Source organism: Onychostruthus taczanowskii, unplaced genomic scaffold (assembly GCF_017590055.1).
Source record: "Onychostruthus taczanowskii isolate IOZ18803 unplaced genomic scaffold, ASM1759005v1 scaffold55, whole genome shotgun sequence".
Taxonomy (NCBI): Eukaryota; Metazoa; Chordata; class Aves; order Passeriformes; family Passeridae; genus Onychostruthus; species Onychostruthus taczanowskii.
In genome coordinates, this window is record NW_024503124.1 from 4,351,627 (window position 1) to 4,367,650 (window position 16,024).

Sequence of the window (16,024 nt, forward strand, 5' to 3'; positions counted from 1 at the left end):
GAGTGAATGAAATGGAAGGGAGAGAATTTGGCAAAATCTCTTTCATTTGTCAATCATGATTGATCTCTGTAACAAACAGGTGAAAGAAGCTGTTGGCAGAAGGACCTATGCAATTTATTGTAGTCTAGAAAGTGAGGTGAAAAGGAAAAGGATGCCCTTTCCTAAAGCCTGGAATGTTAGAGGTGAACTTCCCACATTCCAGAAAGCAGCCCCATGCCAGCCATTAAATCCCTTAAATTAACATGAACCAACTTATTCTGAGATCTTCCCCCTTAAGACAAGATCCCAGTCCTGCTCTGAGGAATTTCTGACCTTCCAATCCCCAAAACACTTTTAAATCCTTTTCTCCAAACCCTTTCAAATTCTCATCTCCAGCTCAAGGGTTTATGTATATTGGTTGCATAATCAGCTGAATACCATCAAAATAAGTGAGAGCAGTCTATGAGTCAGCAGCAAACTTCCTCTCTTTGCTGAATAGTGATGGGAACTTGCCAGGTAATTGGCCCTGTGGGTTATTTCACACTCACCTGGCGATCATAGTTGATTTGAGCTTCCTGCTCAATGTCAGAATCCAACTCTGGCACGTCAGATAAATCTGAATCTGATTCCTCACTGTAGGAATCAACACCACCCTCTGCTTTAAAAAAATGAATTAAAATCAATATATTGAACACATAAAATCACAGGAAAATAGTATGTGACATTTTTATATAATTTAGACTATGGGCAAAGCAGTATTCAAGAAATCTGGAAGCTCAAGCAGCTTGTAAAAGTCACAGGGGCTGACTGAATGTGTCAGGCTTCATTTCTGTCTCTCCTGTTTCCCTGCCCGGGGCAGGAAGGTGGCAGAGAGAAGCAAAATCACTGAGCAGCTACTGGTACAGTTCCAGCATCAGAGAATTCTGCTTTCAAAACAGGGTCTGGAGAGCAGACACACAGAAATGACAAATAAAAGCTTTCACTGATCATTCTTTGTTGTTGCTTAAAATATTTGCTGTAATTTAGATAATTTACCCAATTGTGCATGTACAGAGTGAAATTTTGCCCTTCTGCTGCAGGGAATCCCGATTTTAGCAACCACCATGACACAGTTCATATGGCTTTGGTAGGATATTGTAAAGACCATGACTATAACAAGAAGAATATCTGAAATACAGCTACTGCATAAATATGAGAAATTTTTTGTGAGATATGTGAGATTGCATTGAAAAATAAAATTAAACAATTAAACATGTGCAGTGCAACTTCTGAATCCAATTCAGATGGCTAAGGCTGAAAATTTAATTATCCAATCCCTCTAAATGTCTTCTTTCACACACTTTGAGGAATGCTGCTTATATATTCCCAAACACAAATATTGCAGACTGCAGCAGCTTTTCATGTGGCCCAAACCAAAGCTTGTCTTTGAAAGCTTCAATGTCCCAAACATGCTGAGTATATGCAATTCCAAAGAATTAGGCTTTTTTTTTTCCCCTGTTAATTCAATAAAAGCTCTTCCAGCAGTGCTGCATTCTCTGCTGATTTAATTTAACGATTACTTGAACAGAGATGACGTTTACCTTGTGGAGAGGCTTCCAGGATGCCATTGGTTATCCCTTCTGGAACAAATCTCCACTGAAAAACGGAGTGATCGGCACCTCCCGTGCTCAAAACCCACTGGAAATCATGGGACCAGCGCACATTGGTGACATGGGCTGAGTGGCCAACGTATTTCCTGAATTTAGCTCCTGAAAACAAGAGGAGAACTGCTGGTATGTAAGAGGAAAAATTAACCTTATAACTAAGAAGTTAGGTTCCTAATAGAAATATATACTTGTGAAATCTGAAAAGCAAAAAATACTCAAATGCCTCATTTGATATGCTGATACAAAAGTAATTATGATATAAAAATAAGTGGCAGAAAATAACATGGACAATATTTTCAGTTGTCAGAAAAGTATTTCAACCTGGCAGGAAGTACCAGACACACACAAGGTTTAATTTTCACCTTTCTGGCCATGAGTGCCTGTGTGAACTCAACACAGGCATTACATTTTTCCTAAAACACAAACTTTGAAAATACACTGAAATGTGATATCCAATTAAACCCTGAAGCTCACAGAAAGGCAAAAGGTTGTTTGATTTGGGTTGCTGATTTATGCTCTGCACAGTGCAAATCCTGAGGAAGCAGCCACACATTCTCAACACTTCTGAAAACAACTACACAGAGAAGGTTAAAGTCTCCTCTCTGTATCCATTAATACTCACAGGAATTGTGCACACACTAATTGGAATTTTACACCAGAATGAAAAGCCACCATTAGAAAATACACTGATACAGTGTTGAGGTAAATCTTGCATTTTCAGCCATACAAAATTCCATCTTACCTTTCTTTAGGCACGGAAACCTGAATAATTTCACCAGGCCAAAGTCATCGCCAGTCACCAGCACGGAGCTGTTGTAATTCCCATCCACAGAGTTGACATCTGTGATGTTTGTGTATTTTGGCCAAATTCCACTCACTTCAGATCCTATCACACAGGTCCATGAAGCCCAGTGAATTCCTTTGATTTCATCTTTGCTTGTTAGATGTTTCCCAGCTGAAAATGTGCAGGTGAATAACCAATTTCATCATTTGCTTTTTAGAAACTCTGTTTCTTTTCATCACATTTATCTGTGTATTCTAGTTGTCATTAATTTTAACCTCAATTAAGAAGAGTCACAATCTTCTTTAAATTACTATAATCTCTCATTTGTGGTGTTTGAGGACAGCACACATCTGAGGAGTTCTAATGCAGCTGCATTAGAAATAATTAGAATACTAATGAGAATCAGTATGCTAATTAGGATTGGCATGATAAAAACACATGAAAGTGGAAAAACTTCATAATTCCAAATCTACCAAAGAAATGCCTTCAGTAGAAAGTACTGTGAATGGCAAGAGTTCCTAGAACACTTTCAAGTGCTAGAAGGTTAATAATACACAATTTTAAATCGTGCTCATGTGCTAGTAGGAAATTTTCATCCACTAAGTCCCTGAAATGTGAGTATTTGGTCAGTCAGCCATTCTGTACTGGTACTTTTTACTTATATTGGCTGTTCCAGAGTTGATTGAAGGCTGCCAAACTAGCTCAAAAGAGTCCAAAATTTTATTTCTAAAGCTCTCTTCTGCAAAAGTTTCCTCTAAATATTAGAAAGCATTCTCAACTAAGGGTGAGAATAAATCTGTTAGTTATCAGTGCTGTTTCTACCAACAAGCTTTTACATTGAGAACCTCAGCAATTCCAGCTGACTCAAACAGTTCTCCTATTTTTAGTTACAATCTTAAAAACGTTCTGATCACTAACAGGAATCATTCATCAAGGAAGGACAACAGGGACAGAGGGGCTTTGGTAGTTCCCTGAGAGTGAGCCAACCTCCAAAACCTTCTATGAAAAAATATGTAATTTACACAGCAGAGACAGCTTTTCCTTAAAGCTGAGGATATTCAGCAAGTATTGACTGAAAAAATGAGCAGTGGGTATTTCTCTACATTCCAGCCAGGAAACTCCACTTTCACCTGTAATATTTATATCATATTTGTGGCATTCTCTTCAACCAAAACCAAAATTTATTGTTCATAACACGAGCCCTTTGTCAACTTACAGGGCATCTTGTAGAAGAGCCTCTCTCCAGCACCATCATTGGTCTGCAGGAACTTGCTGTCCACAGACCAGTCGATGTGGGTGATGAAGCTGGAGGATTTGTTGCATTCCCCAATTTTTTTGTATCTCTGGGCGACGGCGTAGACGTCCACGGGCCCATCGTTGGAGCCCACGGCCAGGTAGGAGCCATCTGGGGAAAACTTCATCTCATGGATCACCTCCTTGCGGTCCTTGATGTGAACCACCTCAGTCATGTCCCTGCAGGAGCCAGAGGGGACAATGACAGCTGGAGACACAGGAGTTTGCAAGCCACAGATAAGGAGATGGACCCACTGAATAATTTGTACAACAGAAATTAGATTTCACTTTAAATATCCTTTTTTTTCATGGATAACTTCCTATTGCTTCCATTGATTCTAAGCATTTTTTAAGCACTCTGCCTGTTCACAATGTTCCTCATTCTCTTCACCTGCTCTAATGAAGTACTGCTAGCAGCATCCAACCCAAATTTACTGAGATACATTTTGTAAGTATATATTTTAAATCCTGACACACAGCACTGTTAAAAGCAGGGTCCTGAAAGGAGAAGCATTCCTAACTCACGACAGAGATTTCCAGGAGTCATCAGACAAATTAACAAGGACAAGATTACTTGGAGACAAAGAAGATTAACTTCTTTAGAAAAATAGTCACTGGGAAGGCTTTTAAATGAATATGAACAGCTCACTTAAGTATTGTTAAAGTCACTAAAGCAGAGCATTATAGGGGTTTTCCCAGGCCTTTCCCTCGTATCAGTTTGGAGTTCCCAGTATTTTAAGTATATGTTTGGCAAACGTATGGAGAATAGTCAGGAGGGGGTAAACTCTTCCAGGTATCAATTAAAACAGCTTTCATGTTTTGAAATCACACTGGGGGTTTGGCTATTTCAATCTATAGCCCAATTACAGCTTTACCTGCTTTTGTGTGCCCTCCATAACAGCATTTCAGACAGAAAATGCTTAAGATGCAGCCATGTAGAAAAAGGCTTTCCACTTACACAAAAAGTAGAATTCAGGTTTATCTTGAAAATACTCACAAATGTTTTTTGGCCACCAGTTATTTGGCCCGGTATGTGTATGACAGGAAATAAATCATCAGTGAAGAAGATCCCTCTCCAAACTACCTTTTCTCTGTTATGCACTTTTCTTCTCACTAAATACCTGTATAACTTCAGACTACAGGAAAAGAGCCAGACTTGAAAATCTTAAATTTTATCAACATTATTCCTAAAAACTATTATTTTGAAATTTATTAAAGCACAGATTTTCTCCTCTTTGCCAAACTACCACCTCTTAAAAGGGATATGGATGCACCTGCAATTATTATTTCTTTTTCTTCTGATAAGATACCCAGTGGTTTTCTCATCTTACCTTACTCTGAGGACAATGAAGGAGCCATCCTTCATCCCAAGTGCCAGCTGGGATCCGTCAGGACTGAAGGACACGCTCCGTACGGCCTCTTCCATATTGCAGCGAGCGATCAAGGCATGGTCAGCAAGGCTCCACAACCTGCCCCAAAGGGAAGGGAAAACAGGAAGGGGCTTTTCCTGAGTGCCCAAGATTTGGGTGTCTTCAAGAGGAAGCCCAAATGTCTAACTCAGCTGGGAAAATCACTTGCACACAGCCCTTGTGTTAATATTGTGTAAAGGATTGAGCTCCTTTCGACCTGAACACAACTGTGGTAGAAGAAAACAGAGTGAAGCTCAATTACATTATCATTTGGTGTTAGTTCCAAATTTCAGTTATCTCATTGAATTCCCCAAAATGAATAATAAAAATGAAGCTTATGGGGACAGGAAGGACCAACGCAGCTCAGAGTGAAATTTTCACTGAAAGCAACACTCAGGGAACATCAACATTCCAAACACAGGGAAGAATTTCTTGTCCTAACTCTGAATGAGCTAGGAGACAAAACTGCATGTTGATTCCCTCATTCACATCAATGCTACTGAAAAGAAACAAGCAGTAAATTATGTCCTAAGATAAAAGCAAATAATGCCCCTATATTTTTCTGAAGGAATGCAAGGAGCTTCCCAAATCACTACAGGTTAACCCATCAGATCTCAGTAGTCTTCAAGACTTAGAAATTTAAAGAACAATTAAAATAATGAGGAAAAAAAATGCCTAAAAGACCTCTCTCAGAATAGAAGAATTAAGACAACAATACCCAACAATCTTTGTTTTGAGGATAAGAGTCATCAATGCAATACTCATAGCATCTTCAGTAAAATATGTGAATTATGAATCAGCAGATGTGATTATGTGCTAAAGTGGAGAAAAGAACAATTTGTGCAAGAACTGCAATGTGACACTGGACCGAGTTGTAGAGCAAAGCTGGCCAGAAAGGAACACCCAGGCTGGATGGGAGATCCCACTGTAAGTTACAGTAAAAGCTCTGGAACAGTAACAATTCCTGTTTTTACTGAAGGCACTGGCACCAAGATGTGGATGCTACTGAGCTCAGCTCTGCACAGGGAGCTGGGAGGCACTGGGAGCACAAGAGGCTTCAAAGGAGAAGTTCTGTGGTTGGCACTGGAGTAAACAGCATAAACACAACTTGGATGGGGCCTGAATAGAAGGTGGAAAATAAAGGAAAGTGGGACATTAAAACTGTTTTCAAAGACAAACATGAAGTAGGATCAAGAATCTTGCAGTCTCACAAGGCAGAAGCTGTGAGCCCAATATGACAGGGAATGAACCAGGAAGGCTTTGGAAAGATTTTGAAGAAAACACTAGGATACAACTGTTGCTCCAAAATGTTGCTTCCACATAAATCAGTTTGTCCAATATTCTGGAAGCCTAATTGCAAAGCATGACATTTTACTTAATAAATGTAATAAATCATTCTCTGTGCCTTCAGAGAATAACAATTTTTCCCTGTTCCTGCAGTAAGAGACAGAGAACAGGCAGCTTTCCTAGCTGAGATGGTTTGCTTTGGAAATTTAAAATGTTAGAAACCTATATTTAGCTAGAGACTTCTCTCAGCTGGGATAGGGAAAAATACAGTAAATCCCCTTCTCATTCAGACATCCCAGACACAAGAATACCATCTGACTCACTAAATACTTTTATTCCTAAACCAATTTAGATTTCTATTACATATCCACTCTGTGAAAAACAGTGTGATAATCAAATACTAAGAAAATTTACCCAATGAAGGGCAATACAGAAACATCCCTGTTGATGCAATTTAAATATTACAGAAAAATTGTAGGAAAGTCCTTTTGTGTCCTTTTTTATCTTAATGAAAGTATTTATACACTTCACTGGAATTCCTCACATGAAGCCATAGTCTATTAAAAAAATCTCACTAGGATTCAAATCCCACCCTCTCTAGTGCCCAAACAGCTCAAAGATGTGTGATGTCAGGCAGTAAAATCCCTGCACGTTTGAGAGAATTGCACATCCAAAGGCATCAGGGATATCATAACTGCTCCAACAGAGATAAGAATGATAAGAGCAGCACTAATCAAGGTTTGATGTGCACACAGATCCTGCAGTCCTTCCTGGAGGGGCACAAGCTGGGTCAGGCTCTGAGTCAGCAGCACCTTCTCCAGCTCCAGGAGCTGAATTACTCTGCCCACCAAGGGATGAGCTCAAGACAAGAAATCCCCTCTTAGTGGGGTTTATTGGCTTGAGGGCAGTGCAATGCTAATCCCAGCTTTGCAGCCCTTCCTCCAGAACTGACCTGCATCCTGCCAGGACACTTGTAACACTGGGCAGGCAAACCCCAGCAGAACAGACCATTCATGCATTGCAGAAACTGAAAGAAATAATCCTCCTGTGGCAAGCAGGGAGAAAACACGACTGTAGAGAACAACTGGCAGTTCTGTGGGTTTCCCTCTAGGATTTTAACTGCGGTTAGAATGAGATGAGGGATGGCAGGGATAGGAAACAGTACAAGTGAAAAGAATGAAAGAGAAGAAAAAAGAAATCCCAGCTGAGCAGCAAGCCTCAAGGCAGAGGTGAATCATAATGTGCAATCTGAAGGAGCAGTAGTCAGAAGCTGGGTATATGGTAGGAGATGGATTTTTGGCACACAGGAAAATCCTCATCTCTTTAAACACAGGTAAATAATCAGTTCCACTGGGCAGAGTCCAAGCTCAGGTGAGAACACACAGCAGCTCTGTGGGTGTGGACTCAGGAAGAGTCTGAGCTGGAAAAAGAGCATCCTTGACTTTGTGACAATGTCCACAATTATGTGGACAAAATTTTAAAACTCTCCTGCAAAATCTCAAGACACAAGTGGTGTAACTAAACACAGGACCACAGAATATCCTGAATTGGAAGGGACCCACCAGGATCACCAGTCCAGCTCCTGGCCCTACACAGACACCCCAAAAATCCCACCCTGTGCATCCCTTGGGAGGGTTGTCCAAACACTCCTGGAGCTCTGGCAGCCTCGGGACTGTGACCATTCCCTGGGGAGCCTGGGCAGTGCCCCACCACCTCTGGGAAAGAACCTGCTCCTAATATCCATTCTAAACTTCCCTTGACTCAGCTCCAGCTGCTCCCTTGGGTCTCGTCACTGGTCACAGAAGCAATCAGTGCCTGCCCCTCCACTTCCACTTATGACGTCGGTGCTTTTCCATTAATCTCATTTTCTGGCATTGTAACTGAATTGCTTTTAGATCAGATTTCCTAAACACTCAAGGCTGAGGCAGATACCTTCTGAGTAAAACACTGGGCAAAAGTATTTAGGCTTTAATCTCATTGCTTAATATTACCAGAAGAGAAGTATGAGGCGATCATTCCCCATTTAGATGCCCTGTACACAACGGGAATAAACCAATAATACAGGCAGAAGATATAAACCCAGCATATTTTGAACAAAAATTTCGATTATTTTTACACGATGTGTGGCACCCAAAAATGAAAACTGAAGAGAAAAAACAAATCTGATAAGAAAAATACTTATTTTTCTTATAAAAATAAGTATTTTTATAAGAAATATAAGGGGGAGGGGTGGGGAAATGTTGTCTTAACTGAGTCTTGCCATAAGGGCAGCAAGCCAATCCGTTCCAAATGAAGGCGCACGTGAAGTAATGAAACCAACAAAGCGAGCGCAGCCTTACCGCACGGAGCGATCGTCGCTGCCGGTGACTGCCAGAGGCTTCTTGGGATGCACGGCCAGGGCCCAGAGCTCCCCCTCGCAGTGGCCCTGCATGATCAGCATGGGCTTGTCCCGCTCCCTCACCAGCACCTCGAAGATCTCGCTGTCCTGCGTCCCCGCCAGGAGCCGGTCGGCTTTCCAGCACACGCTGCGGATGGACAGGCCTGGGGGCACAGCGGGAGCTGTACTCGGTGCCGGCCGTGCCACGGGGCACGGCCAACACCGCTGGAATTCCAGAGCTCATTCCCAGCTGACATCTTGGGCACTGGGGTCACACAGAACATCCCAGCTGATTCAAAGCTCAGGGCAGTTCTGTCAGATTTTCTCCATTTGGCACACAAAGAAAAAGCTCAATCCTGGGAAAACATGCCTGCTCCACACCTTGGGAATTTAAAAACCCAGCTCCATTTCACAGGATTTAAAGATCTAAATTTTAGATTAGATTAAATTTTATATTAGGGGTTCTGTGACTGAAGCTGGTTTATTCCTTTGAAGTGCTTTACTTTTTCGCACATTCAAATAAAATTGTAATGGTGAATTTATATGGTTTGTGCCCATTTATCACTTCTCCACATTTATCACTTCTCCACTTTAATCAAAGTGGATTATTTAAAAAAAAAAAAAGACATCCCTCCTCCCCAAACACAAACCAACAGACTTTTGCTTGGTATAACTTTAAGAGAACTTGGTCTTATTCACAAATCTGATCCCTACTTTGCAGCTGGAATTTTACTGACCACAAGCTCAAAAACACCTTCTCAGCAGGCTGATCAATTTGGTAGCACTCTCTGCTACAAACCCTACAACTGCTTGCAGGGCTTATGTTTTCTGTTCCAGTACACAAAAAAAAGTTTGGATAATAGATCTGGATGCTGTGAGATGTGAATTAATAAAAAAGTCCATTTGTCATGCAGTCAAGGTCACCCACACCATCATTTTCACATTTTTTGGAACCAAATACATAATGCAGTGAAATACTGGTCACATAAATAAAATATTCTCATCTCCTGAGAAGGTTAAATTAATCCTAATTTATTTTCCTGTCCCCTTCCAACAGCTTTTAATTTTTCTAATGCCCTTTTATGACTTAGCTAAAATCATACTGAAGTTCTGACTTTTATCTTCTTCTTGGTATACACCAAATAACCACACAATGGAATTCAGATTGGAATTTGGTGGAAGATATACATTGTTAAGATTGAGAATACAAACACACCTTTGGATGTGGGAAAGGCAATGTTCTCTTTGAACACACTGCACATGAAGAAAGATTATCTGCTCTCAGGGTCTGTTTGACAGACAATGCCTTTGCAAAATGCTTTGGAAAAATAACTGGAAGGGAGGGACAGAAGGTCCCAGGTAAGCATTAAGGCTCCACCACTGCTCGAGGCTACAGATGTGCTTAAATTCATCAGTGCCAATGACAAGTGAAACCCCACTTCCAGAGGCTGGGAGTAGCCTCAAAGGCAGTTTTCACTTGCCCAGATCTTTGCTTTTTGGTTATTTGTTGCTACTGTTTTCTAGAAATTCATGCTAAACATTGTGATTCAGGCTGCAAAAAATGACATAAAGGCAGGAGTGCGGAGCGCAGGGACTGCTGCTTGGGTGTCTTGGACAACTTTTTGAGGGCTAAATTCCATCAGTGAACACTACACCCTCGATAAAGCGTGCATTGTGATCCATGAGACTACAAGTGCTTCAAAGCATAAAATAAAGTGATGATTGAGCTCACAGGAAGCAGGATTAGATTCAACAAATGTGATTATCACAAATTGAATAACATTCTCTCCAACAAATCTGCCAAGTGCTATCATTCCAAGTGCATGAGTAGAGTTTTCAGATGGTCAGCATCTCTGAGTATTGGGTTCCAAAAACCTCAATTAGTTAAATGAATTGCAAGTAATTAATTAATTAAGGATTGGCTAACTTCATTCTCCCATTTTAAGGTGTTTAATTAGTTCTCACTTATCTTCTTGCATTTGCATGGTGGGGAGCAGTGATTTCATCCCTGTGTTTGTACCATGAACCATGGAACACTCCACAGGTCACAGAATTGTCAGAGAGGGAAGGAAACACAGATCAAAAAATAAATAAAGTCATTAAGTGAAAAAAATCAGCAGTATGCAGAGACATCTATGCTTCACATTAAGTGCTGTCACAATCCATTACCCAGATGTGTGAAAAACCATTAAAGGAATAGCTCATTACCTTTGTATCCTTGTTCAGTCTCCCTGAGATCAATTTTAGTAATTGGTTTGAACTCAGTGTCCCACAGCCGAATGCAGCCATCTCTCCCTCCAGTGGCAAAGCCTTCATCACAAGCATACATACTAAAAATTCCAGCCTGTCAACCAACAGCAGCCCAAGTTTTAAAGGTCTTTACAAGCAATTTAAACACACAAAGCAAACATTTTCAAACAAACTCTTGTTAAAGGCCAGAAACTGCTGGGCACAGAAGTGTTGCCCATCCAGAAAGCAAACCAGCAAACACAGCTTTTATTTCAAGTGCTCCACTCGAGTGGTTTATGCAGAAACCTTTGTGCATATAGCAGTGACACAGCCTACCTGCAGAACTTCAAATTTAGGGTTGGTAATATTATGACAAGGACAACTGAATAACTAGTGGAGCACTTAAAGTAAAGAGCTACCCGTGATAAACAAAACCAAGCAAACAAGCAATACAAATATTCTTACAGGAGCAGAGGTGACTGAGACATTCTTTCATGAATTCAGTTCAGACATCGTTTGGAATCTGACAGGAACTGAAAGAGTGTCAATTCATTCTCTTTGTTGAAAACAAGTTTCTATTACAGTTTGAATTCCTCCTTGGTTTTGAAAATGCCTCATGATTAATGACAGTGCTGAACTGCCTTGGAATAGTTCAAGGAATGCCTGCTGAGCCAGTATTTTATCAGGAAAACCTTGCTTAGGAGATAAGTTGAACTGCATGGAGATAAATACAATGCAGAGAAGTGCTCCATTTTCAAAGTAGCCTTGTTCAATATCTTCATAAATTAATATTTCTAATTATTAATTATATAGAGATTGCATGTTAGCAATGGCAAATTCCATAATTCATCACATTATGTATAAAGAGGTTGTATTGAATCATTTTAATGAACCTAACTGAAATTCTGCAAACAGAATTCTGCTAATATACTACAGGGGGCTATTGCTTGCCAAAGTCATCCCTCTCTTATTGCAATTTCATGGTAGTTCCTCAGGTAAAATGTCCTACTGGCTCCAGTCTCTCTGCTTTCATAAATCAGAAATTGCTTTTGTAAATAATCAGTCCTTAGATCTCACTTGAAGAGATCCTATGAATCCTGATGAACTGTCACCGTAGCTAATTTTGGAAGATCAGAAAAAAACCCATTATTCTTGCATTGCTCTTTCTAGAACAAAATTATAGGGACAAGTGTTAGATGTCATACCACTTTTCTAAAGAAAATTGTCTTGTTTCCTTTTGTTCCAAAATCCCCACACCAGAATGCCATTACCCACAGTCATATTCCAAATGGGAGCAGTTCTCAAACACATTTGAAATAAGACAAGGAAGTCCTACTGTGCCTTTATTTTAGCAAAACCAGAGACAAATTAATTGTATTAGACTGGTTAGAAATCTAACACAATCCTGCACGTCCCCCTTTCACTCTGTAATGATGAGAACTCCAGACTGGGGGTGGTGGTTTGTGGGTGTGTGTTGTGGAGGCAATTGGAGTAAACTCTCTGGAGTATGGCTGGAATGCAAGCTCACAGATTCAACAGGCTTGCTCCACACTGAAGCTCTTCTGAGGAGTCATTCTCCAGCATTGGGAATTTCAGTGGTAAAATTCTATTTAAGCCTAGATAATCTGCTTACCAACTATTTTTAAGTAAACTGATCATAACTGAAGCCACTCAATCTGTGAAACTTTATGTGTACAGACTTCACTTGAGGTTTGGTTTACTTGGTTAGATGGAGGCTATAAATACCAGCAGTGCTGGCACTATCAGCTCAGCATCTGTTGGCAACATGTCAACAAATACAACATTACATCTAAGTTCTTAATTGCTGAACAGCCTCAGACATCCTTCTGACCCTTAACAGAAGGAAATCTTTGTAGCTAAGCCCTCAGGAAGTTTTTCAATTCAAGGAACAGTTCCTTATCAAACAGACATGAAAACACCACTTACACTGTGTGCTCCTTGAATTGTGCGGACCAAGTTGAGCCCTTTCCAAACATAGATGTCCCCATTTAAAGCCCCAGAGTAGGTGATGTCTTCTTTAGCACAGGCTAAACACAGGATTGTTTGGAGATCTCCTGTTTTACCAAATATTCCTCTCTTTGCTGTCAGGGCGTTTCCACACAATGTCCAAAACTGTGAAACGTAAATGGCAGATCAGGAGAGGTTCCTGCAGAATTTCTGGTTTTTCACATTAGTGTGCAGGTCTCAGACACACATCCTGACAGAGCAGTGTCTGGGCAGGCACTGAAGACATTCCTTCAGTCCTATCAGAACACCCACTACTCCAAAGCCTGCCCATTTCCCAAGGAAAGATCCAGGCAAATATAGTACATCTAAACCCAAAACAAAGGATCAAACTGCTTGAGGGGGTGAGACTCAATGCTGCCTCACTACTGCCACACTGCCCCTTCTCATTCTCTCACTGTCCTTTAGCAGCTTTTGCTGGGAAATGCCATCCAGACAAGTGCATGTTTTTAAACCCAAGCAAATCCCATTTTTCTTGTATGCAAAACACAGCTACAGCACTGAAGATAAAATACTTTATCTTACACAACCTGTGTGCTGGAGCAGACATTTCTGTCCTTCTCCAGAGCACTGAAAGAGTTCTGCCCCTCAAACATAGTCACAGTTACTGAGAAGCCATCTGTTCCATGGGGACTGCAAACGCTCGTACATGAGACAACTCCCTGACTCCCAGAGTAACAGGTTCCCAAGTGTGGAAAGGAGACTTCCAGCTGCCACCCAAAAGTCATTAACATTTTGCAAAAAGGAATGGGGAGGAGAAGAGTGAAGAAAACAGAAAGTTTGTCTCAGAAGGTTGTCTTTGGAGGTGAGCTAGAAATATCAGACTACTTGTTTTTGAATGAGTGGGTTTTTTTTTTTTATTTAAAGAAATATAATCTATCAAGCAGAGACCACAGTTTGTGTACTCAGCTCCCCCTCAAGGACCAGACCTTCTGGAGAAGGCAGAATAAAGAGAATATCAATGAGAGATGTGCAAGAGAAGTGCTGAAACCTCCAGTCCTGTCAGCACCAGGACGTTCTGGACAGGTTCAGATACAGAACAGCAAATCTCTGGGGTGCAGCACAGCACAGTGTGTCAGTGGAGCCATCCCTGCTCTGCCATCTGACAGACACTGGGGAGACACTGGACAGGAACAGTGATGTGTCTGACATGGATTCATCATGTCCATCTATTCCCACTTCATTTGCCTACAGCCAAATTTTTAGGTATTTTTCTAAAATTCTTTATTCCAGAAAATCCTTGGATCAAGATTTTTTATTTCAGCTCCTTCTCTGTTGTTAATTCAATCAAATATTCCCTTTGCCTCTTAACATCAGCCAGTTTAGAAGGCAGAGGGAATACTGTCCCCAGGGCTCTCATTTCTTCAGTAAAACCTAAATTCTCCTCCTTTCTGGTCAGCTGAGGAAGAAGTGTGAGAAGGAAGGAGTTCTCTAACACTGAGGCAGCAGTGTTAGAAGGGTGGAGGGAGGATCCTGAGCTCAGTGAGAGATTCCTTAGCTCCTGGGCTTTACCTCAGCTTCTAAACCTGCTCAGCCAAATGATCCAGCAGAACTGGACTGCTAAAAGAATAAACAGCCCAATTCCCAAGCAGCAGTCCCAATTCCCACAGTGATACAATTCCTTTAGAGCTGTTATTATCACATTCCCACAGCCTTGTACCAAGGAGCTGCTGGAGCACCACTGGAGGGGAACACAGAGTAATTTCCCCTCCATGCTGCTTTTTTCCTATTTTTTGGCATTCCTTTATCTCCATGTATTTACAGTGCCTGGTATTCTCTCTGTTCAGGGTGATTATGGCCATTTTAAACAGAAGACAGGTGCCAAACAAACACAGGTTTTGGAAAACAGCTTGCAGAACACAACAGATGGTATCACTGCTGCCAAAACCACCCACAGTTTGAAGCAGTGGTGGTTTAAGGGCACGAGCTTCTCAGGAACCAGAACTAGAGATATTAACTGGTTTCCTAAACTTCTAGTTAAAGCTCTTCCCACCCCAGTCATGTGAAATAATTGCCATCTGTTAGGAATGTTTTTGAGGAGACAGGAGAAAAATAGAAACCTGAAAGGGATATTGGCAGACAAGGATTTGTTTCTAAGCTTTCCAAAGTCATAAGAATGTTTTATCCTAAACATCAAATATATATGCAGGTTTCTACTTCAAACACTTCCATAAAGGGTGACTTAGAGGAGCAAATAGTGGGGCACCAGAGTTTTGTCTCTGCAGGCCCTGCACAGCTCTCAGTGGTGTTACATGAGAAGCCCAAGTGCAGGTCATTCTACTCACTCTTTTCATCTTGGATCCTCCTACAGCTGCACAGTGACCCTCTGTGATGCTGGATGAGGGAAACCCCTGAAGGCTGAGACCATTAGGGTGGAATGGAGCAGGGAGAAGACCCAAAATCATAAGTATATAATGATGGAAATTACATCAAAGAATCCTCCTGACTTTCTTGTTCAGGTAATCTGCAGCTCAGGCAATACTGCATGTCTAAACTGGCTTCAAACAAACCATTTGCAAAATGTTCACATAAAGAAAGAAAAATATCATCTGTCCTATATTTCAAGTCCTCATGAGGTAAGAATACAGATTTTTTTTTTTTTTTTTGGTGCAAGTCCTTTTTCCAAGTAAACAATGAAAGCTCTTTACCTTTATGTGCTTTACTCCACAGCTGACAATTCTGTTTGGCTGATATTGATCCCAGGAAATATCGAATATCTGTTAAGAAATATATTAAGCTGATATTTTAACCTATAAAGTAATCTAGGTTCAGCTTGCTTTTACCAGTGCTTAGCCATAATTTCTGTTGTAACATATTACTAAAAATGAAGGAACACTAGACAGATAAATTTGGAACTCTCTGTAATCAAAAATCAAGGCAAACACAGAGGGTTCCTCACATAGTTCTATCAACACACTTCATCACTGTCTCCCCACTGCCAATCCCTTCCAGCTCCAGGATGTTATTGAATAAACAATATTTACATGGGCATTCT

General features: G+C 40.8%; 1 protein-coding gene across 2 annotated transcripts in view; it reads right to left on the reverse strand.

The window, feature by feature from the left end:
- The window catches only part of EML6 (EMAP like 6), an 87,190-nt gene that overhangs the window by 40,213 nt on the left and 30,953 nt on the right, over positions 1 to 16,024 (reverse strand). For both annotated transcript variants that reach the window (XM_041417246.1, XM_041417247.1), the window contains exons 4-12: positions 15,678 to 15,746; positions 12,952 to 13,137; positions 10,984 to 11,119; positions 8,738 to 8,939; positions 5,034 to 5,171; positions 3,626 to 3,882; positions 2,368 to 2,580; positions 1,560 to 1,727; positions 528 to 634 (exon numbers count right to left, since the gene is read on the reverse strand). In XM_041417246.1, coding sequence (XP_041273180.1) covers positions 528 to 634; positions 1,560 to 1,727; positions 2,368 to 2,580; positions 3,626 to 3,882; positions 5,034 to 5,171; positions 8,738 to 8,939; positions 10,984 to 11,119; positions 12,952 to 13,137; positions 15,678 to 15,746 — 1,476 coding nt within the window. The remainder of the gene's footprint in view (positions 1 to 527; positions 635 to 1,559; positions 1,728 to 2,367; positions 2,581 to 3,625; positions 3,883 to 5,033; positions 5,172 to 8,737; positions 8,940 to 10,983; positions 11,120 to 12,951; positions 13,138 to 15,677; positions 15,747 to 16,024) is intronic.